At 38.7% G+C, this 23,153-nt stretch overlaps 1 protein-coding gene across 2 annotated transcripts in view; it reads right to left on the bottom strand.

Annotated features, from left to right (window-relative positions):
* Positions 1-23,153, bottom strand: part of BBS9 (Bardet-Biedl syndrome 9) — a 433,858-nt gene that overhangs the window by 87,836 nt on the left and 322,869 nt on the right. For both annotated transcript variants that reach the window (XM_058528025.1, XM_058528034.1), the window contains one exon: positions 9,683-9,865. In XM_058528025.1, the coding sequence (XP_058384008.1) occupies positions 9,683-9,865 (183 nt within the window). The remainder of the gene's footprint in view (positions 1-9,682; positions 9,866-23,153) is intronic.

Here is a 23,153-nt window from a genome sequence, read left to right as displayed (position 1 = left end):
ACTGGAAATGATAACATAGAAGAAAGAGAAACAGAGGGACAAAGAGCTCCTTTTCCTTTCAATCCTTCCTTACTCATCAGTAAGGTGAAGGGAGAGAGTGTTGGTAGAGGTGCGCATACCAAGGGGTGAAATAAAAACAGTTCAGTTTTGTGCAGAGATTCCACAGTTCTGTAAGAACAAAATACATATGCATGCATGAGCTATGAAACACCAACTGTATAATTGTGGTGATTCCACATATGAGTTTAATGCTCTTATATTTGTATTAAAACTGGCATTGCACATTAAAGAGATTAATGGTAAAATTCATGCTAACAATTTAAATTTTTTATTTTTCCTTATTTAGAACAACATAAAATAGCAAATAAAAACATCACGACGAGAAACAGACTGTAGGAAGTAAAAAGCTTTGTTTTTAGGACCTGTTTTAACAGCACTTGAGCACTTTTTCCTATTTTTTTGAAAAAGGGATCTGCATTTTCATTTTGCACTGGGCCCCGTAAATTACATAGCTGGCCCTGCCCTGCTGCCCCATGCCAGTATTAAAAGCAGTATTAAATATAAATATAACCCTTCGGGTTATATCCACTGCATCCGTTCTGCCAAGTCACCTCTTGTTAGCTTTCACCCTTTTCTCCATTCATTCACTTAACAAATATTGACTGCGCTATGGTCAGGCATTGTGCCAGGCACCGAGAATATAAAAATGAGAAAGATATAATTCCTGCCCTCAAGTGTAGTTGAGGAGACAAACAATCATGAAAATGTAGTAATACCTACCTTGCATTTCTTTGTGAGGGCTATAAATAACACATGTAAAATGTACAAAGCACTTCTAATAATGATTAGCACTCTATTCAATTATCTCAGTTAATTCTTATTGCAACTTATTGGGTAGATCCTGTTACTGTTTCCATCTTATAGCAACAGAAGCAAAAATTTAGATCAGTTAAGAAACTTGACCAGAGGGACTTGGTCATTAAGTGGTAGAACCAGGAATTGAGGCCATCCAAGTTTTTTTGACTACTAAATTTGAGTTCATAAGTGATAGTTATCATTCTTATTACTATAATCCTAACCATTGTATTCTTTATCTTCTATTACTACAGCTACATTTCTAGTTTCTCAAAGGTCAATTTTAGCTGTAATTTTATTTTTTTAATCTAAAAAAATGTGTACTCAACTTTTTTCCAATTTATTTATCAGTATTTTCTTTAGGATATAAAATATAGCTTGATTTTTTTTAATCTGACAATCCTTTGGCCCAACTTTAGAAAATTAGATTCAACTGGCAAAGCTTGTAATTTTCAAAATCATGTTCACGACTTTGTTCCCTAAAATACAGTGTACTGGTTAAAAACATGTGCTTTGGGCCAGAAAGAGAAAGACAAACACTGCATGATCTCACTCATATGTGGAATATAAACCAACGCATGGACAGAGAAAACTCTATTGTGGTTACCAGGGACAATGGGGGTAGGAGATGGGCACAAGGGGTGAAGGGAGACATATATATGGTGATGGACAAACAAAAATGTACAACCCAAAATTTCACAATGTTATAAACTATTAAAACATCAATAAAAAAAAAAAAACGTGCTTTGGAAGCAGACAGATTTGGGTCCAAATCCTGACTCCACTGCCCACTAGCTTTAGAAAGATACTTAACTCACAGAGCCTAAATTTTCCCATATGTAAAATGGGGAAATGGGCCATGTTTAAGATTAAATGAGATAATCCTCGTGAAAAACTTAAAATAGCACTTAGTACCTAGGAACCACTGGAAAATGTTAGTTTTAGTACTACTATTTTTAGTGTCATGTTTTCATATCTATATTTAAAAATGGATTTGAAATGACTTTTTTATTGCAACAGCTTCCTCCAATACAAAAAATAAATTCAAGGTCTCTAGTTTCCAAGAAGTATATTATTTCTCTGTAAATAAAAGCATGCAGAAAGTTCCGCCAAAATGGCACCTGGTAGTCAACATGTACATCTATGATTCAAAGGATCTGAGATGTTTTTATTTAAACAATCCTTCACCAGGGCTGGCCCAGTGGCTTAGCAGTTAAGTGCGCGCGCTCCGCTACTGGCGGCCCTGGTTCGGATCCCAGGCGCGTACCGACACACCGCTTGTCCGGCCATGCTGAGGCGGCGTCCCACATACAGCAACTAGAAGGATGTGCAACTATGACATACAACTATCTACTGGGGCTTTGGGGAGAAAAAGGGAAAAAAAGGAGGAGGATAAGCAATAGATGTTAGCTAAGGGCCAGTCTTCCTCAGCAAAAAGAGGAGGCATGGATGTTAGCTCAGGGCTGATCTTCCTCACAAAAAATAAATAAATAAAAAAACAAACAGAGAGAAGTCAAGATGGTGGCATAAGCAGACTCTGAACTCACCTCCTCCCACAGACACAGCCAATTTACAACTGCTTGTGGAAAAATTACCCCTGAGACAAAACTGAAAACTGGACAAGAGGAATTCCTGCAACAAAGGACAATCCTAATTGAGGTGGAGGAGGCAGAAATTCCCTTCTGGAGAGAAAACAACGCCACCTTCACAAGCCACAGCGCCTCACGGCCGGCCGGGAGCAGCCCACAGGTATGCAGCCTCCCTGGAGGAGCGGGGCCCTGAGCCAGGAGCGGCCCCGCTGTGGGCATTCTGTGGACCCAGCACAATTGAGACGAGTGGCATAATATCTGACTTTGCCTGCTACTAAAACATTGGAGAGTACCCCCAGAAAAGCTGGTTCACAAAGAAATTAAAACCGGCTCTTAAAGGGCCCAAGTGCAAACTCACCCATTTCACAAAGCAACCTAAAATCACCAGAAAGAAAGGTGCACAGTGCTTTGGTGAAAACAGACTCACCTGATAGGCCCTGAGTGCATCTCGGGGAGAGGTGAGACCTCTCCAGGGACTGGGACGTTGGCGGCAGCCATTGTTGTGGCCTGGTGTGGGCGTGCTGACACAGACACCATTGGAGTTCTCCCAGGGGCCTGTTAGCCCAGGTCTGCCCCACCCACTAGAGCACTGATTTAATCCAGCTCAGCCAGGGCAGGCAGCCCACCCTAGAGACTGGCCCCACCCAACAACAAGCCCTCAGGCAACTTGTGGGCCTGCATAGATTGGTGACTGGATCCTCTGCAGCCTGGCAACTGAGCCCACTTCAGAGGGGCAGGGCGTGCACAAGGAGTGGGTGGAGAGTGTGGGGCAGTGGTGGAGTGTGTGGGGCACCCACCATGGAGAGACTGGGTCCACGTCAGGAGGTCGGGGTGTGCACACGGGGCAGGACTGTGTTGACTGTGTGTGTGGACCTGTGGGCGGCAGGGATTGTCAGCTGCAGAAGACTTGTGCTTCTCAAAGACCCACATAGGGGGTTTGTCCCACCTTCCAAAGTCTGAAACAATTGGGTGCTCCCGTGCGTAAGGCCAGCCCCACCCAGCTGCAATCCTCAGAGAGCTGACAAGAGACCTAAAGGCTGGAGGCTTGTAGCAATTGTAAGCCCCTGAGCCTAACAACCTGCCAGGCTTGGGGCCTACTAACTTAAAAGAAATACTGCAACACAAATGTGTTATTAGAACTTGCAGCCAACTGTGCTGGGGCTCCCCACACCTGATAAAGAGACTAAAGGGCCCACAACAACTACAAGCAGCTGAGCATTACAACACCTGGCCAGGAGCACACCTCGGCCTCCATGGGCGCCTACAGGGAGAGCAAACAGGCCACAACAGAAGGACACATGTAGCCCACATAGGGGTCAAACCTGGAACAGTGAGAGCTGAGGGAAGCACACTGCAGGCCTCCTAAGGCATCACTTACATAAGGTCACCTATCCAAGAGCAGGAGACGTAGCTGACCTACCTAATATGCAGACACAAGCACAGGGAAAGAGGCAAAATGAGGAGGCAAAGGAATACGCTCCAAGTAAGGGAACAGGACAAAACCCCAGAAAAGGAACTAAGTGAAACAGAAATGAACAACCTACCCAACAGAGAGTTCAAACTAAGAGTGTTAAGGATGCTCACTGATCTGAGGAGAAGAATAGATGAACTCAGTGAGAATGTCAACAAAGAAATGGAAGATATAAAAAAAAAAACAATCAGAAATGAAGAATGCAATACTGGAAATGAAAAATTCACAAAAGGGACTCAAAAGCAGAGTAGAGGATACAGAAGAATGGATCTGTGAGCTGGACGAAAGACTAGAAGAAATTACCCAAGCTGAATAGGTAAAAGAGAAAAGAATTAAAAGGAGTGAGGACAGTCTAAGGGACCTCTGGGACAACATCAAGCGCACTAACATCCGTGTTATAGGTGTCTTGGAAGGAGAAGAGCGAGACAAAGGGGCAGAGAATCTATTTCAAGAAATAATAGATGAAAACTTCCCTAACCTAAGGAAGGAAACAGACATCTAGGTACAGGAAGCACAGAGAGACCCAAACAAGATAAACCCAAAGAGGCCCACACCAAGACACATCATAATCAAAATGTCCAGAATTAAAGATAAAGAGAGAAACCTAAAAGCTGCAAGAGAAAGACAAGTTACATACAAAGGAAACCCCATAAGGCTATCAGCTGACTTCCCAGCAGAAACCTTACAGGCTAGAAGAGAGTGGCATGATATATTTAAAGTGCTAAAAGGAAAAAACTTACAGCCAAGAATACTCTACCCAGCAAGGTTATCATTCAAAATGGAAGGAGAGATCAAAAATTTCCCAGATAAGCAAAAATTAAAGGAGTTTGTCACCAAGAAACCAGTGCTACAAGAAATGTTAAAGGGACTGATTGAAGGGGAAAAGAGAAGACCACAAATAGGAAAAATTATCTATTTCCATGATAAGAGGGTAATGGATACAAATGCACAAAAAAGAGGTTAGATATGATATCAAAAACATAAAAGGAGGGAGGAGGGGAGTTAAAGAGTAGAGCTTTCAGACAGAGGTCAAACTAAAGTGACCATCAATTCTGTATAGAAGGAAAAAGGAACAGAGAAGGACGACAAAAACACTCAGGGAAAAAAAAGTTTAAAAAAATGGCAGTAAGTACATACTTATCAATAGCTACTTTAAACTTCAATGGACTAAATGCTCCAATTAAAAGGCACAGCGTGGCTGATTGGATAAAACAACAAGACCCATATATATGCTGCATACAAGAGACACACTTCAGACCTAAAGACACTCACAAACTGAAAGTGAAGGGATGGAAAAAGATACTCCACGCAAATGGCAAAGAAAAGAAAGCTGGGGTAGCAGTACTCATATCAGACAAAACAGACTTTAAAACAAAAACTGAAAAAAGAGACAAAGAAGGGCATTACATAATGATCAAGGGAACAATCCAACAAGAGGATATAACACTTGTAAATATCTACGCACCCAATGTAGGTGCACCTAAATATATAAAGCAATTATTAACAGACATAAAAACAGAAATAGACAGTAACACAATAATAGTAGGGGACTTGAACACTCCACTTACACCAATGGATAGATCATCCAAACAGAAGATCAATAAGGAAACATTGGCCTTAAATGACACACTAGAACCGATGGACCTAGTAGATATATACAGAGCATTCCATCCAAAAACCAAAGAATACACGTTCTTTTCAAATGCACATGGAACATTCTCCAGGATTGATCACATATTAGGCCACAAAACAAGTCTCCGTAAATTTAAGAAGATTGAAATAATACCAAGCATCTTTTCTGACCACAATGGTATGAAAGTGGAAATCAACTATAGGAAGAAAATCAGAAAAACCACAAATACGTGGAGATTAAACAAAATGCTACTGAACAACGATTGGGTCAATGAAGAAATCAAAAAATACCTGGAGACAAATGAAAATGAAAATACGACATGCCAGAATTTATGGGATACAGCAAAAGCAGTTCTAAGAGGGAACTTTATAGCGATACAGGCCTATCTCAACAAACAAGAAAAATCTCAAATAAACAATCTAACAATGCACCTAAAGGAACTGGAAAAAGAAGAACAAACAAAGCCCAAAATGAGTAGAAGAAGGGAAATAATAAAAATCAGAGCAGAAATAAATGAAATAGAGCCTAAAATAACAATAGAAAAAATTAATAAAACCAAGAGCTGGTTCTTTGAAAAGATAAACAAAATTGACAAACCTTTAGCTAGACTCACGAAGAAAAAAAGAGAGAAGGCACGAATAAGTAAAATCAGAAATGAAAGAGGAGAAATTACAACAGACACCTCAGAAATACAAAAGATTATAAGAGAATACTATGAAAAGCTATATGCCAACCAATTCGACAATCTGGAAGAAATGGATAAATTCTTAGAATCATACAACCTTTCAAAACTGGATCAAGAAGAAGTAGAGAATTTGAATAGACCAATCACCAGTAAGGAGATTGAAACAGTAATCAAAAACATCCCCAAAAATAAAAGTCCAGGACCAGACGGCTTCCCTGGTGAATTCTACCAAACATTCAAAGAAGACGTAATACCTATCCTTCTCAAACTCTTCCAAAAAACTGAGGACGGGGGGAAGCTCCCTATCTCATTCTACAAAGCCGACATTACCCTGATACCAAAACCAGACAAGGACAACACAAAAAAAAGAAAATTATAGGCCAACATCACTGATGAACATCGATGCAAAAATCCTCAACAAAATACTAGTAAATCGCATACAACAATACGTTAAAAAGATTATACACCATGATCAAGTGGCATTTATTCCAGGTATGCAGGGATGGTTCAACATTCACATATCAATCAACGTAATACACCACATTAATAAAATGAAGAATAAAAATCACACGATCGTCTCAATAGATGCAGAGAAAACATTTGACAAGATACAGCATCCATTTATGATAAAAACTCTGAATAAAATGGGGATAGAAGGAAAGTACCTCAACATAATAAAGACCATATATGAGAAACCCACAGCTAATATCATCCTCAATGGTGAAAAACTGAAAGCTATCCCTCTAAGAACAGGAACCAGACAAGGATGCCCCCTCTCACCACTCCTATTTAACATAGTACTGGAAGTCCTAGCCAGAGCAATCAGGCAAGAGAAAGAAATAAAAGGGATCCAAATTGGAAAGGAAGAAGTGAAACTGTCACTATTTGCAGATGACATGATTTTATATATAGAAAACCCTAAAGAATCCACCAGAAAACTTTTAGAAGTAATAAACGAATATGGTAAAGTTGCAGGATACAAAATCAACATACAAAAATCAGTTGCGTTTCTATACACTAACAATGAAGTTGCAGAAAGAGAAATTAAGACTACCATCCCATTTACAATTGCAACAAAAAGAATAAAATACCTAGGAATAAACTTAACCAAAGAGGCGAAAGATCTGTACACCAAAAACTATAAAACATTGCTGAAAGAAACTGAAGAAGACACAAAGAAATGGAAAGATATTCCGTGCTCTTGGATTGGAAGAATTAACATAGTTAAGATGTCCATACTTCCTAAAGCAATCTATAGATTCAGTGCAATCCCTATCAAAGTTCCAACAACATTTTTCACAGAAATAGAACAAAGAATCCTAAAACTTATATGGAACAACAAAAGACCCCGAATAGCTAAAGGAATCCTGAGAAAAAAGAACAAAGCTGGAGGTATCACACTTCCTGATTTCAAAATACACTACAAAGCTATAGTGACCAAAACAGCATGGTACTGTCACAAAAACAGACACACAGATCAATGGAATAGAATCAAAAGCCCAGAAATAAACCCACACATCTATGGACAGCTAATGTTTGACAAAGGAGCCAAGAACATACAATGGGGAAAAGAAAGTCTCTTCAACAAATGGTGTTGGGAAAACTGGATAGCCACATGCAAAAAAATGAAAGTAGACCCTTACCTTACACCATACACAAAAATTAACTCCAAATGGATTAAAGACTTGAATGTAAGACCTGAAACTATGAAACTTATAGAAGAAAACATAGGCAGTACGCTCTTCGACATCAGTCTTAGCAACATATTTTCAAGCACCATGTCTGACCGGGCAAGAGAAACAATAGAAAAAATAAACAAATGGGACTACATCAAACTAAAAAGCTTCTGCACAGCAAAGGAAACCATCAACAAAACAAAAAGACAACCTAACAATTGGGAGAAGATATTTGCAAACCATACATCTGATAAGGGGTTAATCTCTAAAATATATAAAGAACTCATGCATCTCGACAACAAAAAAACTAACAATCCAATTAAAAAATGGGCAAAAGACCTGAACAGACATTTCTCCAAAGAAGATATACAGATGGCCAACAGACACATGAAAAGATCTTCAAAACCACTAACTATCAGGGAAATGCAAATCAAAACTACAATGAGATATCACCTCACGCCCGTCAGAATGGCTATAATTAACAAGACAGGAAACAACATGTGTTGGAGAGGTTGTGGAGAGAAGGAAACTCTCATACACTACTGGTGGGAGTGCAAACTGGTGCAACCACTATGGAAAACAATATGGAGATTCCTCAAAAAATCAAGGATAGAACTACCATATGATCCAGCTATTCCACTGGTGGGTATTTATCCAAAGAACTTGAAAACACCAATGCGTAAAGATACATGCACCCCTGTGTTCATTGCAGCGTTATTCACAATAGCCAAGACTTGGAAGCAACCTAAGTGCCCATCAAGGGACGAATGGATAAAGAAGATGTGGTATATATACACAATGGAATACTACTCAGCCATAAGAAACAATGACATCCAGCCATTTGTGACAACATGGATGGACATTGAGGGTATTATGCAAAGTGAAATAAGTCAGAGGGAGAAGGTCAAATACCGTATGATTTCCTTCATTAAGTAGTAGATAATAACAACAATAAACAAACACATAGAGACAGAGATTGGATTGGTGGTTACCAGAGGGGAAGGGGGGGCGGTGCAAAAGGGATAATTCGGCACATGTGTGTGGTGATGGGTTGTAATTAGTATTTTGGTGGTGAACATGATGTAATCTATGCAGAAATAGAAGTATAATGATGTACACCTGAAATTTTTACAATGTTATAAACCAATGTTACTGCAATAAACAAAAAATTTTAAAAAAAAAGAAAGAAAAAACAAATAATCCTTCACCAAAAACTCCAAATATGAACACTCTTTTTTCCCATTTGTATCCTAAACTGCCTATTCAAAGAGTCAAGAGTAAAAGAGTTCATAAACTATATATAAAGTACTATATAAATGTAATGAAATAGTCCTGTCATCTAGCAAGGCTATCGCGATTCTCTCTCACCCTTGAAATGACACTTAAATATTAGAAAGTTGAGTAATTAAAATGGCTGAACTGTTTTCTCTGGCGGAAAAGGAAAGGATTAGCTAATCTGAAGGTTTATTGCCATCATTCAGGTGGTCAAATGACTGTTTCCCTCGCTTCTAAGTGATTAAAAGCACATAAAAAATAGACTGGATACCACATAAAAATGGACTATATACCTATGTTTAAAGTAGCTCTAGAAAAAAAGGCCTTCATTTACATTTTTATTAGGGTTTAAAGAAAAGGAAAACGGGATTTGGGTAAAAACAAAACCAAGCCTTCATTTGATACCTTAGAAAACATGATAGCCATGTGATATCTTCCTAAAACCACAATCTTTTCAATAATGCTGGCTGTTACCACTGCAGGCTTGTGGGTCCTTACCAATTCTTGAGCATCCTGCTGCAGCGGGAGAAATGCTGCTTCCAGAATAGCAATCTGGTCAGCACTAAGCCTCTGCCACAGCCCGATCAGCAGAATCACCAAATGGGTGGCACTTTTCAGTCTGGTGAATGACTGGAACAGATTGTCTTGGTTTTCCTCTACTGCATCTGCTAGAGCGATTACCTGCAGAAATTACAAACTTCAGTTAGGGATAATTTCACAATTCCTGAGCCCTCAAGAAATTACATTTGGCACACTCTTGTTTTCCTTTAAAACAACTTGATGAACTTTGTCTTCCACAAACACAAGCTATGTTGAGTAATAAAAGAGTTATCATTCATCTGTTCACTTCCTTCTTCAAAAAAAATGCCTAAAGTAATTCCAAATCCATATGGCCAGGAGATGAAAATATCCACAAAAGCAGCTTAATGGAGACATTGTTCAGTGTCTCCTTTACCATCCACTGACCCTCTACAATATATGATCATATAAGTAACCTCTACTACAGTTATTACACTTTACTACTAGCAACAGAGATGGATCAATTTAAAAAATTCTTATCAAAATAACTGCATTTGCCTTGTAATTTAAAATAATAACTTCATTACACCCTTTTCAGAAAATAACTATCTTCCTTTGATTATTATTCTTTGTATGTTACATAGTGTTGGGATAGCCAACATTTCTTTATTACATCCAAAATGTAGATAATGTTCAAACTCTTGACTAGTCGAGTAATGTCATTTTTAACACAAATGTCAGGCACCAGCCCACAGGGACCTGAAAGAAAAAAAATATTCAGGGTACGTTAGCTTTATAACGCCAAATCTACTTAGGATAAAATTGGCAGGAGGGAACAAAATTGGCTTTTTTTTTTTCTTCCTCTTGAATAATCCTGTGGAAAAAAGAACTAAAGCAACAATTGGATGGAACATCCAAGACTGCCCATTGGTGTTTTATTTTATTTTAATGTCTTGGTGAATTTTGTGCTCATTAAAAGTAATGAACTGACTGGCCCAGAGGCTCAAGGCGTCTGACAGCCCCCAGAACAGGAATAGCAAAAGTCAGGGCAGTGTGAGCTCCTTTCTATAAGTCCCCGCCAGCTTGAGGGACTGGAGCTCAGATGAGTTTCAGAAGTCTAGTGCAGATGATCCATTGGGTGATATTCCATGGCTTATTGACACTGGCCCAAAGGGCTTCTTAAAAAATCATCATTCAAGCAAGTAGAATCTACAGCTGTATGGTCTCCCAAATTCCATGTAGGGAGAGGGGCGGTACAAGGACAGTCCTCAGAGTGTCTGGGAGTCACTGGAAAAGAGATGTAAACTAGGGAAAGACAAAGCAACTGAGGTTCTTGCCTGACAACACCAGGCAGACCTAGATTCTTTGCCACTTGGTTGATGGCTTGCAGGAGTTATAAAAGGCAATCACAGTTCACAATCAGCTCTCCAGGGAGCCCTGGGAGTTTGGACCAAGGACAGCATTACAATATAAAACATTGCTCACTATGTGCCTAGTACTGTGCTACTTTCCATTTGCATTCAAAAGTACATGATATCTCATAGCCAATGAGGATCTTATAATTTGCTGGACAGAAAACACACATACACAAATAATTAGGGAAAGAAACATTACTGTAATAATGTGCTAGTTGTGCAGAACAGAAAGTGTGAAAGAAGTTAGCAAAGCGACAGATTACTATGGACCAGAGTTAATATACCCAGGGTCTCTTTTACTTAAATGAGGCTTGGAACTCGTCCCTTCCCCATTACTTCAATAAGTCCCCTCGAACAAACATAGACAGGCCACTTTTCTTAAACCAAAACACCTGGAATCATCTGTGTCTCCCATCCTCACCATGATTACAACTGACTCCTGTTAAAGTCTAAGTTTACATTCTTTTTCTTCCTGTGAATGTTAGCAATTAAGCCTCATTGGGGGGGCCATCGTATTATGACACAGACACTAATTGCCAATAAGCCCAAATCATACAAAGATCAAGGTCATAAACACCTCCTGAGTGCCAGGTACGTGCAAGAACGTGCAGGAAACACTACAGGGAATTCAATGGCAACAGATCTAATCTCCACCTTCAAAGAGTTTATAATGGAGAAAGAAAAATAGGTCAAGGAGGGAAATGCTGACAATGTAGGGAAGACCCTACATCTAGACTATCAAGGAGAGAATGCCATAAATATTATGATCATTATGTTAATAATAATCCCTCCAATTAATTGAACATAGACTGCCAAGCATTCTGCTCTGTGCCATACAGGTATCAGTGCCTTCAATCCTCACACCTCCACTGTGACGTAGTCGGCATGATCTCTATTTGACAGAAGACGCCTCTGAGGCTCAGCAGATGTAAGGAATTTGCTCAGTACTGTACACAGGGCTTGCAAATGGTGCCCAGGCTTAGAAGGGCCCCATGCTTGAGTCAATGCCCTGCTGTCTCTGTCTTGATATTGTCTTTCTTTTTTGTGTGTGTGAGGAAGATCAGCCCTGAGCTAACATCCGATGCCAATCCTCCTCTTTTTGCCAAAGAAGATTGGCCCTGGGCTAACATCCATGCCCACCTTCCTCTACTTTATACAGAACGCCGCAGCAGCATGGCTTGACAAGCAGTGCGTGGGTGCGCGCCGGGGATCCGGGCCGGCGAACGCCGGGCTGCCGAAGTGCAGTGTGTGCACTTAACCGCTGCGCTACCGGTCTAGCCCGTCTTGACATTCTTAATAATTTTATTTTTGAACTTGTGTTTTGTAAGTGAAGTCGACGGAATAATGGAGCATGCACAGGAACAGAGGAGATATAACTCATAGAGTTAAATGCACTTATATTTGCATTTAAAACTGGCATTGCACAGTATAAAGATTAATGGTAAAATTCATGCTAACAATTTAAATTTTTAATTTTTCCTTACTTGGAATGACATTAAATAGAAAATTTAAAAACACCATCAGAAGGTGTGAAAGAGAGACCATTGAAGAAAGGAAAAAGCTTTATATTTTAGTAGCTGTTTTAATGGCACTCTCTTCCTGCCTTTTAACAAGAGTGCTGCATTTTCATTTTGCACTGGGAACTGCACATTATGTAGCCAGCTTGACCATTATCTAGTAAAGGAGATGCCAGGATTCAAACTTGAGAGTCTCTCACTCAAAAGCCTGCATGAGACCTGAGCATCTTATCAGTTCAGAGAAGGGCCTAACTCTACTGGCTATGGAGGGCCTTGGGAAGGAAAAGGCGGAGGAAGAAGCAGTGGTGTGCTGGAACAGGTTCAGCCAGCTTCTACTGGCTCAGGAGAAAGAACTGACTGTTCAATTTTCAGGAATTTTGTGAGCCAGCTGTTAAACACAGCCATTACTAAAAATTAAATTACATAAACTTAAAATTAATAAATTACATTAAAAACAAAGGTAATAAATACTCAAAACTCATTACTTCCTAATTACTTTATTATTATTTAGACCCTTGAGGTTATTTATGCCTATTGTATCTGTATATTGGAAACACTCTGCAATGGTGGGCTCCTGCCCATTTCTTCCCAACTCTGCATTCACTGACTTACGTTAGTAGCTTGAAATCGGCCATGGTAGAAGTATTTACAACATGGAAATCAACAAATGTTACAAAGCCAGACTTCCCATTCATCCTCCTCCTCCCCAGAGATCCAGTTGCTAAATATTTACCATCATGCAACTGAGATGGGGCACCTGAAATTCATCCTGAAGAGCAGATATCGGGTAAAGGGGCTTCAAGGTGAAGGAAACAACTTGAACAAATGCATTAAAGCAGAAAAGTAGAGGCTGCTTGTTCGACAAGAGCCAATATTCCAGTTTGGGAAGAGTATTTGATGAGACAAAAAAAAGTAATCTGGGCAACTTTGTAGAGGAACTAGAATGTCAAGGTAAAGAACATGCACTTAGCACTGTGGGTACTGGGGAGCCATAGAGTATCCTGAGAATGGGCATTACCAGATGGAGGATACACTCTAAGCAGCTATCAGATCACAGTAAACATTTGGGGCATTTGCTGGGACTTAAGTGAGGCTTTTATGCACGTTTCTCACTATCAAGGGAAAATTCTCACTAAGTGTAACAGCATGTCAGTTCGTGGACCCACCCAACTTGCTAAACACAGCTGTGGTGGAAGAATGACTTCTCAGTGAGACAGCAGCCCAAGCCACAGGATCTTTCCTGAGCATGGCCCAAAATACATTAATCCAAGAGAAGCATCGTTTCTGTAAGTTTCAGTCTCACTGGAGATATTTCTGTGCCATTGTGGAAAGAGTCTGCTATCCTCAAATGGTCACAGAAATTGGAAAGAAAAGGGATAAACAATTCCTTATGTAAATTACCCCCAAGGAAAATCGTCCTGACCTACTGGCCAGCATGAAATACTAAACAGATCTCCAAGTTCTCAATTTAGTTTTACATGTAACAGCCAAGTTTACTTTGTTCTCCAAGAGAGCCAAATGAATTTAGCAGAATTAACATAGTAAAAAGGGCTGGAAAAAGTAGACCCATCAAGATTTAGATCTGTCTGACCAAGGCCTAGAGGATCTCGCAGCTCACCTGGAACTGAGAAATGAGGCCAACCAGCTGCTAGGGCTTAAATTTGAGGCAGAGTGATTTTTCAGTGCTCATCACTGGCTATGAGATGTGTGTTCCCTGATGTTCCACAGAACTACAGAAAGGGAGAGGTTTAGGAAACAGTAAATGCTAACGATTTCAAGCACAATGTGTTGATGGCCTTTGTTTTGCTTTTTCAAATTGAAGGTTTCCAAATAAAATGGAGACCCCAAAGGACATCTCTGTCCAACTGCCATATCAGTTGATGCCAAAGTAATGAGGCAGAGGCCCAGGGAGCTGCTTGCAGGAAAACGCTCAACTCATAAAGTGAGTGTGAAATTAATCCCAAATACTTCTAGCTGCCAAGATAGGCTCTAAAATTGGTTACAGGAAAGCAGCAGCAGCAACAGCATAGTAGACATGAATCATACTATGTGAACATGGACATGTCCAATTTCTTCACCTCAACTTACCATCAAATCTGCCTCCAAATCTCATGTGTGGCACACAGAACCCCACTACCTTGCTGTTTAACTGTCATTTACTGAGCCCCGACGGTGGGCCTGACACTGTGCTAGTGCTGTGATACCCAGGTTATCATCTGGTCCTCATGACTACCCTCTGAGGTAGGAACTGTTGATCCCCTCAGCCCCCACTTCCAGATGAAGAAACAGAAGCTTAGAGCTCTGATGAGTTTAGTGCTCAGATGAGGACACTGCCCATGGTCATGAACTTGGAGCAGAGGAGAGCTGGGATTCCAATCCTATCTTCTGATTCCACACTGGGTGCCCTCTCTTCTGCACTGGTAGATAAATGTATACAGTTGGCTCCATAAAATAATCCAGTAGTTTTTTATCTTACTAATCAACAAAGATACTAAGGAAAAACACTACTAATACAATTACATCCATAACAGGCATATGTGTTCTAGTTGTTTTCCTGTTGTTGGGGCCGTTAACATGAGTTCAACTCGAGTTGAAATTTTCAGGTTTGTTTCTGCCCAAAGTTACAGTATAAAAGAAATTAGTTCATAATCTGTAAAGGATAAGAATTTAACATAGTAAGTTTCTTTCTCTTAACACAGGGAATTTTATTATGTTGCATATAACTCAAAACTATAAAGACTTTAGAAAACAGCTATTTTCTAGGCCTCCTCCTTTAGTGAAGCTACTTTTGAAAAAGGGATGATCCATTTATTTTCTATAAATCTCAGATTACAATGTTTTCAGTGGCCTGAGCAAGTTGATGTTCTGCAGTAATAACTGTCAACATTTACTGAGGGCTTTCTAGGAGCCAGGCACTGCACTAACCTCTTTACAGGGATTATCACATTTAATTCTCAAGACAATTTTATGAGGTAGATATCATAAATTGTCCCCATTTTAAAAATAAGAAAACAGAATTATAGAAAGGGTCAAGCAGTTAGTAAGCCAAATTCATACCCAAGCAATCTGACCCAAGAAACATCACCAAGTAACATCGCCTGCATGCATTTTCGGCCTGCACATCAGTTTCATCATAGGCAATATGTGAAACAAACTCGATCAGAAGCTTCCCAATGGGAGGTTTCAGCTTTGCTGACCTTCCAATACCCCACATGAATTAAGATAGGTTTATTTTAATAAAAGGCCAGCATGGATGCACAAGTTAAGAAAATGGAGTTCCTACGATATGGATGAGCTTATACACACCCTAGGGCAGAACGCAATAGGCTACGCTGGAACAGGCAATGGCCTGGGAGCCAAGGAGACAGAGCTTCTAGCTCTGGCTTCGCTACCAAGCAGCTGTATGTCAGTGTTCAATTTACTTCCCTTTTCTGGGCTCTAGTTTCATCACCTTTAAAACGTAGGGGTGGGAAATATGATCTCTAACATCCCACATAGCTATAAGTGTCAGATTCAAAAACTTTAAAATTACTTTTGCATGATTTGTTGTTTTGAACTCTCCATGCCACTTCTTCCCCTCTATTCACACACATACTGAGCTTCTCATTTAATGTTTGTTGATTTGGAGTTTTTATCCATAAAATAATAGTAAGAATATTTTTCTTTGCTAATTTATAGGATTTGAGAATTAAATGAGAGAGGTAAAAAGATGGACAATACCAAGTGTTGGCAAGGATTTGGAGAAATCGGAATCCTCATACATTCCTAGTGGGAATGTAATACGGTACAAGTGGTTTGGAAAAGAGTTTGGCAGTTCCTCAAAAAGATAAACATGGAGTTACTATATGACCCAGCAAGTCCACTTCTAGGTTTATGCCCAAGACAAATGAAAATATATATCCACTCAAAAACTTGTTCACAAATATTTATAGCAGCATACTTAGCTCAAAAGTAGAAACACTCATATGTCCATCAGCTGATGAATGGAAAAATTAAATGTGGCATATCCACATAATGGAATATTATTCAGCCGTAAAAAGAAATGGAGTGCTTACACATGCTACTACATGGATAAACCTTAAAAACATTATGCTAAGTTAAAGAAACCAGTCACAAAGGACCGCATATTGTATTATTCCATTTATATGAAATGTTCAGAATAGGCAAATCTATAAATACAGTAAATAGACTGATAACTGCTTAGGGCTGGGTGTGGGTGGTGGAAAGGAAGGAATGGAAAGTGACTACCAATGGGTATGGGTTTCTTTTAGCCAGGATGAAAATGTTCTAAAATTAGATAGTGGTGATGTTTACACAACCTTGTGAATATGCTAAAAATCATTACATTGTATACGTTGGGTGAATTATATCTATGTAAATTATATCTCAATAAAGCTGTTAAAAATAATAAGAGAAATACACAGTACTGTGAAAGTATAATCCATGTAAGGTAGATAAATTAACACAAATAAAGGCACCTTTATTTAAGCAACAATTTTGATGTATTAATGGCTAGATCATACTGCAAGTGGGGCTTAACGACATTCTGGATGACAGAATAATCATATGACGTTGGAGTCAATTAGATCTAAGTATGAATACTAGTAATGCTACTTACTAGCTGTACAACCTTTGGCTAGTTACTTTACCTCCCTCAGACTTAGTTTTCTCACCTATAAAATAATATTCAATAAAAGCTAGTTAACATCCCTTCTGTGCATTTCTGATTTGTTTGGCTCCTGGTTAGTACTTCTTAATATTCCCTATAGTTGAGGGTTCATTTCAATTTAGAAACACATGTAAATTCTACTTTTTCTGTTAGATTAACAATGACATTGAAAAAGGAAGACCTTTCTCCCAATACTTGAGGCACACTACAAACTTGCCACCTCCTAAGGTGATGCGGTACAGCCGATCACTCTACAGTGTTCCCTGGCCCTCTCTGTGTGGTCACTCAACGGGACAGTGTGCATTTTGTAGCCAAGTTTAATCAAGTTTCAAAGAAAAATGCCACGAGACCCTATATCAAATATATTACTAAAAGCTATGCAAGTTACATGTATTGGACTCTCTTTTTTACTCCTTTAGCAATTCTATTAAAACACGCATACACACACACACACACACAACTTTGCCAGTGTGATTTGTTCTCTAGGAATCCTCTGAGGCTTGTTAATCAGGGAGCTAGACATTGTTTGATTTTCCTTCATACCTTATTGAAAAAGCGAGAAACTTTGGTGATTTGAATAAAATGTTTGTAAAGTACACTGTGTGAAGGCAAGAGGGAAAACAAAACACATAATCAGCCTAGAAAATTCCAATGTAAAAAGAGCAATTGATAAGTCCCCAACATGCCCTCAATTTTCCAGTACTCAGTACACAGTGGGTGTCCATAAATGCTGGCCAAATTGATGAACCTCAAAGTCAGTCCACCTAAAAATCTAGCACAACTAGGAGCCATACTAAACTGCCTTTTAAAGCCTAAACACAATCAGGCACTGTCAGGCTCCCAATCTGAATGGAACCCAAGTGATGTCACGTGGAAACAACAGACCTACCTCAATATATCTGTCGTCTACTTTTAAAAATTTTGCTCCAATTCACTTTTAGCCGCAGCTGCCTAACACCCGGCTACAGACAGCTCTAATGACTGCTGAAATGAATTTATTTTTCACATGATTGCCCTCTGGTTAGAAAGACAATTTCAGTCTAGGGGAGATTTGGAAGCAGGCAAGAAGTAGGGCATACTTCCCACTCAACGATGTTGTCTGTGATGGCATTTGCTGCCGACTCCAACACGGCAAAGACCTTGCAACAAGGAGGAAGAAAAAGGTTATCAGGTCTAAACTTTTACTTTGGCTGAAAAGATCCAATTCGTATCCAAAAGAATAGTTGCTTTACCAAAAACAATGAAATAAGGTTCAAAATGAAAAGAGGAAGGGCATGGAGATGATTTAAATGCCAGACAAGCATGTAAGAAGTGTTTCATTATCTATGTGCTGAACCTTTCACTAGATAAAAGAGAACCCTGAGTTTTTACTTCGAAGGCATAGCAAGAATCTAATTCTTAACTACTTTTGCTACATGTTATTTTGTATAAATAGGATAGGGGACTGGATTACATTCTATTGCACCTCACATGGCGTAAAAACCTAAGATTCCCCTATAACACACATTTAGCTGAAATTCCTAAACCAGACCCAGGATTAGAATATATTTTTAACCATGCTACCATTTTTGGTAGCTACGAAAACAACAGGAAAAGTGTACCCATTCAGTAAAAAATTTCAGTTGCACAAGTTATTTGTCTTCATAAAAAGAGATATGCTAATTGGCTACACCACCTGATGCTTTGGAACACCCAGGCATGATCATTGTGACTCTTAGAAGTTGTGATGGTTTTTCTAGTCTAGGATTATAATTTTTCTTAACACCAATCTACACTTGCCAAATGCCTTGAGAATTCATATAAAACTGGTTTTAGAAAAACAAATTATTTCTGACAAATTTCTTTATACTATATACTGTAGAACACTTCTTTTCTTTTTTTTAATGTTCTGCCCAGAAGAATATAAAAGGTAGGCAGTGCTGAAATATAGACTTTGGCTGGGACTTTTAAAATATATACCATTGATACATAAAAATGTTAAATGAGAAAGACAATAAATCATTTACAAGAGACATAGAGACAACTTTTGCTATTTCTGCAAAGTTTACTCACCAAATAGACATGTAACTTAGACATGTAACTTAATCAGCTGAAAGGAAATGAACTCCAATGCTTGGCTAATATAATGCTAAAAATACAACTGATCTCAAACCTGATTACTATTTTTACCTCCCCATCCCCCTAGCTGAACAAATTTTTACCCCTTTCCACAAAATTATCTACCTATACCCAAGTGAAACCCCAATTTGAAAAATAATAATTAACGGAATCAAGTTGTAAAAAGAAGAGCGAATGTTCTCAGGGCCACAGTTACTCACTGAACAGATCGCTGTTAAAGTTGGAATCTATGGTTGGCAATGTCACAGTTCATTTTACAAACCCTGGAGAATGCTACAGTTATCACTGTCCAAAAACAACATTCATGAGGTCTGATCTGAATAATTTCTAAGTTTAGAATGCTTCAGGCCACATTCCTACATGCAGACATGTCAGTAATTATGTAGCCACCCACACAGCCTTGAGTGCCATCTCCAATGAAGGGAAATGATGGATAGATGGGCAGTTGGCAGGTGTTCAAAGAGCATTACTTTAGCTAAGGCAACAAATGCTAAGACACATTATTACATGTGATCAATTAAGGCATGCCAATGATCCACCCAAAATGGCAAAATGAGAGACAGGAGACCTCAACAGCGCTGATGATGCTATTGATCATTTCCTTATTTCTAGAGTTTAAGAGGTAAACATGACATTTTCACAATAAAGTAAAACTGTTGAGTTTTTTTCTTTTTATGAATCTCCTTTTAAAATATCTAGTTTTTCAGAGAGTCTATTTCTCTTGAGTGCTTGTGTTTTTTAGTTATTTTTGTTTTTTTAGACAAAATACATAGTTAAACCGCTACTATCTGGTAGTACTTGGGCAAGATATATACAGGCCTATATGGTTCAGACCACATGGAAATAATACAAAAGGCAATGAGTGGCACTGCCTGGTTTCATATGGAGTGAAACTAGGGTAAACTGTGGGTATATCTTAGAATCATAGGCTCTTGGGACATGATAATTGGAAGTAGCCTTGCTGAAGCAATGGTGTGCTTGATTTCTACTGTGCTGTGAACTCTTCCAGGCCAGAGACTGTACCCTTCCCACAGTCTCTGGCTCACAGCAGGCATTCAGTGTATGTTTGCTATATTGAAGTAAATTAAAAAGCCTGATAACTCAGTAGCACAGGAGTGTCCATTAAGACGGCGATTTATAGGCGCACTGCTTGGGCAGTGGAAGTCCATCCCTACATTCCAGGTGAACGAGACCAAGCCCTATCATTTTTGAAAAGTTTTTATAGGCTATGTTATTTATTGGGTCTACCATAGGTAGTAAATAACTAGGCTCTAAATTCTTACCTTCCACATGTACTATATTACAATGAATTACTAAATTCATTCAAGTCTTTACCGCTAAGTTTATATGGAGAGTGTTATAAAGTCTGTAATTTAACTTTAAAATATATCATCATAGACAAGGTCATATGCTGTGAGCATGTGAGTCAGGTTAAGCTACACTCTAGAGCAGCTTCTCAAGCTCCTCATTAATGACATTTAGGGCCAGATAATTCTTTGTTGTCCTGGGGCTGTTCTGGGCACTGTTGGAAGTTGAACAGAATCCCTGGACTCTGCGCACTAAATATCAATAGCACCCTCCCCCAAGTTGTGACAACCAAAAACGTCTCCAGACATTGCCAAACGTCTACTTGGGGGCAAATCACCCCAGTTGAGAATCACTGCTCTGGAGTCTGAGTTCATGATCAAAACAGTGTTTGCTACGACACCTAGCACACAGTAAGCACTCAGCAGAGTTCAGCATCATTACTATTAATATTATTCATTGTTCCCTGGCTAAACACTCGACCAACATATTTTTTATTAAAACAAAACAAAAATGAAAACAATTATATACTGAAGACAATAACAACCCTCTCTTTTGCCTTTTCATCTCTAGTTTACACAATTCCAATAATTTCAGCAACTCTTCATGGGATTGATTTAATACATAAGTTATACACGTTATTTACCAAAGTATGTAGCATAATTCTCATATCTTACACTCTCAAGGGACCCTGTATGTCCCCTTCCATTATATCTATCACATTTAGAATTACTTGTTTGATACTTTTTAGCTCTGTGAGAGCAGGGACTGTGCTTTGTCTTATTCACTACTGTGTCTCCATTTCCTAGAACAGGTCCTAACACATAGCAGGGATCAACAAATACCTGTTCAACTGAACTGAAATACAGCCCATCTGGTATACCCTAGAAGGGTACCATATTGGCTTAATACTATTATCAGAAGCTTTTCTCAGAAGTAAAGCTAGTACCTAGCACACCAGTTGTGGTACCCAGCAAACAGCACAATTCCTTAACCCCATAATGCACTTGGCTTGTTAGTGCACACACATACACACACATTTTAATGTTTTTCAAATCAGGATGTGTCTTACCATCTCTGTGTTCACTTAACATGCTAGTTTTGCTTTTTATTTTCAAAAGTGATCAAATCAATAAGGTGCCTTAAACTTAACATCTTAGAATCCATTAAATTTATTTTTGCTTGATATTTTGTTTGGAATTATACCTCCCAATGCCAGAGTCTTCATCCAGTTTCCAGAAAAATAACTGTTCCAAGAGCACTCCCCTGTGGGGCACTCTCTCTTATTTTCACAAAGGTCCCTTCACCCTCCCCTCCCCCACTTCCTAGTTGGACCTTTGTAGGCCAAGCATGAGGTCTTTCATATGAGTTCCATAACAAAATTATGTGGTACAGTTGCTAGATTTACTTTGGCCATGATGAAACTGAGACACTGAAAGGTTTAAAAGACTCACTGTCCACAAACATAAAGCCAGATTCAAATCCATGCCTGTCCAGTCACAAAGCCCATGTTCCTTCACTGTACACACTGCTTCTACAGAACTATGGCTCTCTGGAGCTAGAAAATTCACTTCTGCAAATTTTTCACTTATTTTTTTAAATTTAATTCTGCCTTTTTATTATTTCTATGAAAAATATGCATTCTGGGAAGGTAATAAAGTGTATTTCTTGTGAATACAGGCTAAATTTGATTTACCCTAAAAAAAAATAAAATATATATTTATTCAATCTATTCAACAAACATCAATTGAGCACCCACTAGGTATTAGGTGCTGTGACCTTAATGGAGAAAGAAATGTGGCTCAGTAGGGGACTGAGATGGGAGGGAGGGTAAAGTTGATAAACATGTGTGAGAGAGTGACATTTTTCCCAATTACAAAAAAAATTTTTAATGACTATTTTCAAAGTGATCTTGAACTATAAAATTAGCTAAAAGATAGTAAATATCTATGTACATTTCTAATACTAAAAATTAAGTAGACTAAAATTAAACAAAATAGTAAAGGATTCATGATGGTTTCAGTCTTGGCATCAACATTCTAATTTAAAGTTCCTCTGTTAAAATAAAACATACAAATAAAAAATAAGAAAAAATAAATTTTTTTGCCTCAGGAAAGAAGAGAATATAAAAGCAAAAAAAAATCTACAAACACAAGCAAGTAAATGTGGTATATATTAAAATGAGATGTTTCCTTAAAATGTCTAAGTTTGGATTTGATTGAATGAGAGGTTCCTCTAAACCCAACACACATATTTTTCTTCCTTCCAAGTAGCTGAAATGGACTATACGAGGAAGATAGTATCTGACAAGAGAGGTATGGGTTACAAGCTAGTTTTAAAAATAACTCACGTTCTAGTTTACGTAACTAAATCAAACAGGTGTCACAGTTTAAATCAGAATCCTCCAATAGAGTCCATTTACCAGA

Source organism: Diceros bicornis, chromosome 3 (assembly GCF_020826845.1).
Source record: "Diceros bicornis minor isolate mBicDic1 chromosome 3, mDicBic1.mat.cur, whole genome shotgun sequence".
NCBI lineage: Eukaryota > Metazoa > Chordata > Mammalia > Perissodactyla > Rhinocerotidae > Diceros > Diceros bicornis.
The sequence above is the reverse complement of the archived record's forward strand: the minus strand, read 5'-3'. Positions and strand labels throughout refer to the sequence as shown.